The sequence below is a fragment of the Alosa pseudoharengus genome, unplaced genomic scaffold (assembly GCF_046254945.1).
Source record: "Alosa pseudoharengus isolate Yale_2024_CS ecotype anadromous, Long Island Sound unplaced genomic scaffold, YU_APseudo_1.1 YU_APseudo_1.1_scf_21, whole genome shotgun sequence".
In the NCBI taxonomy this organism is placed as follows: Eukaryota; Metazoa; Chordata; class Actinopteri; order Clupeiformes; family Clupeidae; genus Alosa; species Alosa pseudoharengus.
Window position 1 is genome coordinate 6686339 of NW_027468674.1, and position 9255 is coordinate 6695593.

At 45.3% G+C, this 9255-nt stretch overlaps 1 protein-coding gene across 1 annotated transcript in view; it reads left to right on the forward strand.

The window, feature by feature from the left end:
- Nucleotides 1-7832, forward strand: part of LOC143137515 (NACHT, LRR and PYD domains-containing protein 3-like) — a 53665-nt gene extending 45833 nt beyond the window's left edge. Inside the window, exons 9-11 of the mRNA XM_076297764.1 lie at nt 3763-4673; nt 6198-6359; nt 7532-7832. Of these exons, the coding sequence (XP_076153879.1) occupies nt 3763-4673; nt 6198-6359; nt 7532-7551 (1093 nt within the window). The 3' untranslated portion in view covers nt 7552-7832. The remainder of the gene's footprint in view (nt 1-3762; nt 4674-6197; nt 6360-7531) is intronic.
- Nucleotides 7833-9255: the final 1423 nt, after the last annotated feature.

A 9255-nucleotide genomic window follows, 5' to 3' on the forward strand; every position in this document is an offset into this window, starting at 1 on the left:
ATGGTGGTACTTTCCTAAAGGAAATTCCAGCAGCAGCAGCAGCCTCTGCTAGCAGCTCCCACTCAGATGCTGCAGAGCTGCACCTCAGAGACAAAGCCCAGCAGGACCCAGGAGCACAGCTGCTCTCTCTGGACACTCACACGTGAGTCAACAAGTTTGCACACAAATGCAGTCCTCACCTTAACGCAACTCCAGCAAGTGCTCCTGAGGCCCCCTTTACATACATGGTTATTTTGGAAAACTGAGACATTTCCCTTCGTTTGTGCCCTTCATTTACATGCAAATGGAGAATTCACGTCTGAAAACGATTCTTTCTAAAAATTCAACATAAGATTTTGGAAAACTTTGGTTGCACGTTTGCATGTAAACTGTCAAAAACGGAGGTTTAGGCAGCCAATGTCACAGTAGGCCTATGCGCCAGAACTTGCACCTGTGCCAAAAGTGCAACCTATGTTTAGCCTACATTTTCATTTGGCTATGGTGATCATGGATGCATTCAGAGTAGCAGTCGCATTTATGTTGGTGCAAACCCTTTTTGTCTGTTTGCAATTGCAAATAATGCAGATTAACATACCGGATTCTCTCATCAAACAATCGAAACTAACCGCACTTGAGCCCCCATTTTGTAACGTCCTGGCTCACAGAGACAAAACAAAAGTGAAGGGAACACACCACACCGCTGATAAATTAACAATACATTTATTTAACAGAACAGAAAATAATTACAAAAGACTGTGGAGAAATCAGTAGAGTCTGTATTGTAGGCAAGTGTATGCATGTATGAAATGAATGTTAGTGGTGCAAAAATAAATAAAAACAAAACTCCAAAAGACAAGCAGCTGCCACCAGCCACCCTACCCACAATGCATCAGTGTGTCTTTTAAAAGACACCCTGAACACCAAGTGTGCTAATCAATTAAAGAGGTTGGAAATGAGCAGGCCAAGCTGTATAGCAGTGGTTCTTAAACTTTTTGTCTGGCGACCCCACAAAAAAGTATGGCGAGGTGTAGAATTCTGGGGTATTCTTACTGTATTCTGATGTGTTCATATGTTACTTCTGTGTGTAGTATACAACAGGGAGAGGTCCATATTATTGTACATAACTGTGCCTTAGGCCTGTGTACCAGCAGGAAGGTCATACAGGCCGATGTTTAGGAACATCCGAGGAACATCAGTGATAACATGGGCCGAGGAAGACAGCATGTCTGCCTATTCGGGCTAGTATCTCCATCTGGCCAGGGCCGGGTTGTGTACACTGGTTGGCACCTGCCACGTTGGCATGATTGACGTTTGTAAGTTTTAGTATAACAGGCTTTGTCTTAGGTTTTGACACGGAGACGGATCGAGGAAGCAACCCGAGGAGCATCTTCTGTCGGAAGGCTCAGCAGCCGCTTCTAATAACAACCACAACTGTTAGACTCTGCACAGTTTTACTGTTTGAGACTTAGCCTGTGTTCTGTTATTCATTATTGTACCATCTACAATAAATCATCATCTAATCGCCGATCCTGATCCCGCCGTCAAGCTTTATTGACCATCTTCAATACAGATATTAGAACTAAAACACAACGCAACAACCAGAGAATCCAACAGAGGTCTGGCGACCCCACTTTCCCCAAACCTCTAACCATTCTAAGTCCTTACTCAAATACCCCCCTGAAACGTTAACAACTAAATCAAGCAAAAACTAGAAAGCAAAGTCATTTGTTTTATTTACTCCATATGAACAAGAACCGAGAAAACCAAACAATCACGATTAAACAAGTGTAGGCTGCCGCCATATCAGATCAGAGCGCTATGTGCGTAGCCCGCACACACGCAAGCACGCACACACACATAGCCTACACATGCAGCATTAGGCCTACAACGTTACATTAATTATATTTATGGCGATAACAATAACAATATTTTTTTATTTCCCTTTTCTGGTTTACTATCTTTAGCAATTTCAATGGGAAGGGTGGGCATGCTTCCGTGAACATAGCAAGCATACGGCGACAAGGAGATTTTCCTCCACGGTGCTGAGCCGACATCTGTATTTTGAGATGTTGTTTCATTTTGACAGGTTTTAAGCTCTCATTCGCCAGAACATCGCCGCAAATGACACATTGTGGGTGGTCGAGGTTATCTTTAACTTGGCAAGTGAATGCATATTTCAGAAATTCTTTCCGATAAAGCCGACGCGCCGTTTGTTGTTTTTTATTCTCACCGGCCTGTAGACTTGTCCCATCTGAGGATCACGGAGGAGTAGACGCACTGGTAGATGGCACTTCTGAGCTTTTGTTCAATTTTTTTAAGCAGCCACCTGTCCATTTTGGCTAGTAGGCTACCTATGTCTTTTGTTTTGTTTTACTTAAAATAGCGGGAACACAATAAAGTATAAAAAAAAAAAATAGCGGGAACAAGTTGAGTTTGCATAGTGGGAGCAGATAGTTACATTGTTTCTATCAGCGGACCAGTAGCCCATAGACTGAACCAGATCTCGTTGAAAGACGAAAACATTTCTCTCTCTTCTCTTAACTGCGTGTAAATAAGAAAAAGGCAGAAAGGGCCAATATTATTTCCCTTTGTTTCACCTAATAATAATTTCAGACTGAATACAGAAAATAATTGGCGACCCCACGGAAGTTTTTGGCGACCCCTAGTTTAAGAATCACTGCTGTATAGGACGCTCTCTCTCTCTCTCACACACACACGCACACCCTCTCTCTCTCTCTCTCTCTCTCTCTCTCACACACACACACACACACACACACACACACACACACACACACACACACTCTCTCTCTCTCACACACACCCACTCACACACTCTCTCTCTCTCACACACACACACACACTCACATTCTCCCTCTCTCACACACTCACACACACATCTGTGGGAGAGCTGTTGCCAACTTGGGAATTTAATGGGCACCATGTTGGATACCGATATATATATTGACAAACTTTGATGATAACATGTATACAAGATAGATAGATAGATACTTTATTGATCCCCAAGGGGAAATTCAAGGTCCCAGTAGCTCAAGACATCACACACAACATACACTACAACATAAACAGGATGATAAAATAACAAATCCACTTGACTAAAAAGAACAGTAAAAGACACTAAAGATACTAAAACAAGGATTCACATGGATGTACTAAGGATGTATCAGCATGAGGCGCTTGCAGTGACAGTGCTGCTGATCACAGTGTCAGAGAGGCAGTTCTTCAGTCTGACCAACTGTGGCCGCTCTGTCAGGTAGTCTGCAATCCAGGATACTAGGTGAGCATCCACACCCATCTGCAGGAGCTTGTCACCCAGTCTGGCATCCAACCTGGCGGAGTTGGCTGAACTCTCTGTATATGACTCTGAGCACAGGGTGAGAGGGGCGCCCCCTGCAGGTGGTCACAGGTGCAGCTCTCCATAAAGGTGGGGGTCCAGTTCCTCCAGCAGGGCCAGCATGATGCTGCAGGCTGTATCTCCCTTCCTGTGCACCATGTCCACATACACCCAACACACACGCTAGGTTACGCTAGACTTTTTGTGGCACTGTAAGCAAAGAGTGTGTGTGTTTGTATATGTATGAGTGTCAGAGATGAAACGGAAGGAGTGTCTGGTGGATGAAGCCTTTACTATTATCAACTGATCACAATTGCTTCTGAACACCATGACCTGTTTTGAGGGGGAAATGTGTCATTGTGCTGCTTTTTCTGTGTTCAAACTATTTATGTGTGTGTGTGTGTGTGTGTGTGTGTGTGTGTGTGTTAAAGGGAGGATCACCACAATGATGCCCCACAGAGGAGCTGTGAATCCTGTGCTGAAGTTCCAGACTCCAGCCACTGGGTCCTGGTGAAGCCTGAAGTCTCCACAGAGAAAAGCGTCTCCACCTACAGCCTGAGCTCTCCTGTAGGGAGCTATGAGTGCCCAGAGTCTGGTCTGCGCTGGACGTGTGCTGGTCCAGTCACCCTACAGTACCGCTTCATGGACTGGCATGTATTTGCTGAAGAGCTGGCCCACATGCAGTCCAGACCAGCTGGTTCTCTGATGGACATCAGGGTCATGTCAGGAGAGCTGGAGGAGATCCACCTGCCACATTTCCTCTGTTTGGGGGGTTCTGAGGCGTCTGTGGGTGATGCTGTGAGGGTCCTGCATGGGCGGGAGAGTGGAGTGTGTGTGGAGGAGTGTGAGCTGACCCGACACCATGCCAGGCTTCTCCACCCCTCCTTCTCTCTGTTAGGGCTGGTGTATTACCTGAGGGATCTGTTTTCTCCCAAAGTCCACTGTGAGCTGCTGCTCTTCTGCACCCGCACCGCTCCCCTGGTTCTCCACACCTACCTGGTGCCCAATGACCCGGCTCACATCAGGGCCATCCTGCAGGAGGAGGAACCAGAGGGTGTGAGGATCCGCAAACCTGGCACCGTGGGTCCGCTCAGGCTGAACGACAGCGTCCATGTGAAGACATCGTGCCCGTCTAAGATCTGCCCCAAGAAGATGAACCTGTGGCCACTCTCCACTGGTAACTTCTGTGAGGTGTACATGAAGGAGCCAGAGGAGGAATTTGATATGGAGGTCATCAGCTCTCAGCACACAGAGCCCATCTGGACAGTCTGGGTCCGCAGAGACGACTACTGCCAGCCCAGCAGGAGCCCAGGACAGGGCAGCAGCCAGGGGGCAAACACAGGTACTCACACACACCCACACACACACACACACACACACACATGCACAAACACAAACACATACTGAAGGCTGTGCCACAATGTATATCACATTGTGATCATTCCACTCTATTGTTAGCCTGACGTAGCCAGCCATTTGGATTAGATTATGGGGCATATTTCAACCTATACAGGGGAAAAATACCTTTGCACACAAATGGAGCATAGCGTTAGTTCAGACAGGCCACAGCCGCAAGCTTAGCTTCTTGGAGTCTGTCCAGCTGATATCACTGCTGGAGGTCATTCAGGGCACTTTATTTAAGATGCCTTTACGGCCGATTCAGATCGCTGATGTGGCATGTGCATTCTGTCTGTGTTCTATGAATGCTGCGGTGTGTTTCATGTGAACATTTAGACCACAAACGTCCTCTGATGTGGCACTGCTGCAGCCAGTCTGCCTATTAAAACATATTTCCACTGTCTCTTGATAGGAACGCGGAACGCTTCCAATGCGCTTTCGTGTCACGTGAAAAATAGGCACTGGTGCTGTCTGCAGCATGCACATGATTTCAGCACAGCTTGAGACGTGTGTGCCATGCAGGTGTGCCCGCTTTAACCTGGGCGCCGAAATGAACATGGGCAGGTAACGCTGCACTGACCCCCAGTCGCCACACGTGCTTCTAATGAATGGATCAAGAAAATAATTGGCAGATTAATTGACTATGAAAATAATCACTGCACCGTTCAAATGCAACTATTGAGATGTATTGCAGGATGATGTGTCTCAGTCAAATTTACTCAACGTTAACCAATGGGAAGTCACATGACATCATAGATCTGAATCTCCAATCACCCGTCTCAGGGATTTTTTGCGGGCCTTAGACCATATAAGGGTATACCCTCTTTCACTTCTTGAGTGACCACTGAGACATGCAAACCATGAAGAAAGATTCCTCCAACCCACCAGCGAATGAATGCTCGCTGTTAAACTTGAATGAGTCTCGGTGGCTACAACCCATCTTGACAAACAATAAGCCTCCCCAAGCTAACTCAAGGAAAAGCTTTTATTAAGGCGGCAAATTTCATTGCTATTCCAACATGGCAGCAGATTATTGCTGTTGCTGTTCTCCATGCGGCTGTGATATCCACTTGTCAGATGGGCATGAGTGGTGGGTAGCATCAGGTGGGTAGCATCAGATGGGCATGAGTGGTGGTTAGCATCAGATGGGCATGAGCGCTGGGTAGCATCAGATGGGCATGAGTGGTGGGTAGCATCAGATGGGCATGAGCGGTGGGTAGTGTGCCTGGGCGCATCAGATGGGCATGAGCGGTGGGTAGTGTGCCTGGGAGCATCAGATGGGCATGAGCGGTGGAAGCGGCCTGGAGCCTTGGGTGTGGAGCGTGGTGCGTTGCCACTGGATATGTTTGGTGATGAAGTGATGGATAGCAGAGCCTAGTGCAGTGCTACTAACTCTGCTTTGCCTGATTTTTTTTGTTTATGTCCTTCCTCTCTTTTGTTTGTTGCTGATGTTGCCTCTCCTCCTTAGTGTCCACTACCAGCACAGGGGAGATGCCCTCTGGCTCCTCTAGCCCAGTCCAGCCAGCCTCCGTCTCGTCCTCCATTATGGCTCACACTGGTGCAGTTGCTGTGTCCCCTAGTCTCTACGGCAACACCTTCAATGGACCAGTGTACATGCCAGTCAAATTAGGTACGAACTTTCAATTACATATTTCTGTGTTCGTTGAGAGTGCATTTTCCAAAACTGCTGTTGTGCTATGACCATTGTTAAACGACAACATTTGTACTCTTGGTGAATGATTCATTACTGACATCAATGCCATTATGTCTCTCTTATCTCTCTCTCTCCCTCTCTCTCTCTCACTGTCTCTCTCTCTCTCTCTCTCTCTCTCACTCACTCACTGTCTCTCTCTCTCTCTCTCTCACTTTCTCTCTCTCTCGCTCTCTCTCTCTCTCTCACTCACTCACTGTCTCTCTCTCTCTCTCACTCACTGTCTCTCTCTCTCTCTCTCACTCACTCACTGTCTCTCTCTCTCTCTCGCTCTCTCTCTCTCTCACTCACTCACTGTCTCTCTCTCTCTCTCTCTCACTGTCTCTCTCTCTCGCTCTCTCTCTCTCTCTCACTCACTCACTGTCTCTCTCTCTCTCTCACTCACTGTCTCTCTCTCTCTCTCACTCACTCACTGTCTCTCTCTCTCTCGCTCTCTCTCTCTCTCACTCACTCACTGTCTCTCTCTCTCTCTCTCTTTCTCTCTCTCACTCACTGTCTCTCTCTCTCTCTCTCTCTCTCACTCACTCACTGTCTCTCTCTCTCTCTCTCTTTCTCTCTCTCACTCACTGTCTCTCTCTCTCTCACTCACTCACTGTCTCTCTCTCTCTCTCACTCACTGTCTCTCTCTCTCTCTCACTCACTCACTGTCTCTCTCTCTCTCTCGCTCTCTCTCTCTCTCACTCACTCACTGTCTCTCTCTCTCTCTCTCTCACTGTCTCTCTCTCTCGCTCTCTCTCTCTCTCTCACTCACTCACTGTCTCTCTCTCTCTCTCACTCACTGTCTCTCTCTCTCTCTCTCACTCACTCACTGTCTCTCTCTCTCTCTCGCTCTCTCTCTCTCTCACTCACTCACTGTCTCTCTCTCTCTCTCTCTTTCTCTCTCTCACTCACTGTCTCTCTCTCTCTCTCTCTCTCTCACTCACTCACTGTCTCTCTCTCTCTCTCTCTTTCTCTCTCTCACTCACTGTCTCTCTCTCTCTCTCTCTCACTCACTCACTGTCTCTCTCTCGCTCTCTCTCTCTCTCTCTCTCTCTCTCTCTCTCTCTCTCTCTCTCTCTCACTCACTCACTGTCTCTCTATCTCTCTTGCAGATCAAATTCCACCAAAGTGAATTTCTGGATGTTGCTTAAACTACATTTCATCATGTTGCTCTAAATACCAAGCAAGTACATTTAGTCTAATCTAGCACTCAGGTTTCCTAATTTCACATTTTTGAAGACAATTAAATCAGATGTAATGTTGCTGAAGGCTCAAGTGGTCAGGCACAGTTTGGGAATCCATGAGTGGAAAGGGCAGTTTAGGATTTAAAAAATGGATAATTATGTATAACAGCTTTGAAAAGTTCTGATTTGCTTCAGGCACAGTAATTTTCTTTGCTTTAAGTCCTGTCATAGGCTACTATGTTCAATAAAGCTTAACAAGGTATTGTTCTTTTCTGAAACTTTAAAGTCGAATGATTCATTTATTTACCTAATTACTGTATGTTTTTACATTTTAAACTTCATTAAATAAAACCTAGCAGCAGTCATTTGAAGAAATACTTATTATAATGTTGCTTTGCTGTGAAGGATGTATTTACTGGTACTTATTTTCTCTTTGAAAGAATCAAAAAATTTCAGATTTTGCTTTGGGGTGCCCAAACACTTCCATACAACTGAACATGTTTAACAGGCATTTTATCAATGGCCTTTAGAGAAGGATGGATCAACGGCAAAACAATGAGATGCATAGATAAATGTCGGGGCTGTAGATTTGGACCCAAATGCATGACAAGGTGCTCGAGATGCTTGAATTCAAATGAACTTTACTTACAGAACACACAGGAACGGAACGACCATGACAACACAGTGACTACATTTCCATGCACACCATATTCTGGTTTTATTTGAAAGTAGGTAAAACATAGTGATGAAGAGGAAGGTGATGAAGATCAAGCGGGCCTTCTTCTCAGATCAGGTCCAGTCAGGAGATGGGATAGTGATGAAGAGGAAGATGATGAAGATCAAGCGGGCCTTCTTCTCAGGTCAGGTCCAGTCAGGAGATGGGATAGTGATGAAGAGGAAGATGATGAAGGTCAAGCAGGCCTTCTTCTCAGGTCAGGTCCAGTCAGGAGATGGGATAGGTGTGGGTATGTAGTGTGGGGAAAATGACAAAGATGGAATTTAACCTTGTGTTTTTGCTTTGACACTTTCTGCAATATTTTAAACAATTTGAATTGATTACTCTGTTAGAGCTTAACCTACTTCTTATATTAATGTTCTTTTCATCTGATATTCCTGTTAGAGCTTAACCTAGTTCATAATGTCATTTTTATTTGATACTTCTGTTCCTGTAACTGGTGTGCAGATGACAAATCATGTGTTGTGTGATGATAAATATTTACTCAACCTAGTTTTAATCACCTTAGTTCTTAATTAACTCATTGTATTAAGAAAAGTGTGTGTGTGTGTGTGTGTATGTGTGTGTGTGTGTGTGTGTGTGTGTGTGCAGGGAGGTGTAATGATACAGTGATACAATGTGAGTTATAAATATGTGTGTGAAAAATGAATTGTCTCTGGTGCACTCTGGGCTTTGTCCCTGTAATCTGATTGCCTGATGCATATGAGAGCTCTGCAGATATTAATAAACTACTAACAAGAAAGACAAACCTCATCTAAGACTCAGTATTTATAGATCTCGAAGTAAAATGTCTTCCACAACAAACACACACACACACACTAAGTTAAATACACACAAGTACTGTACATAAACCTACACATAATACATATTTGCTTTTAAAACCTTGTCAGGATTGCCAATATGCAATCCCTCACAC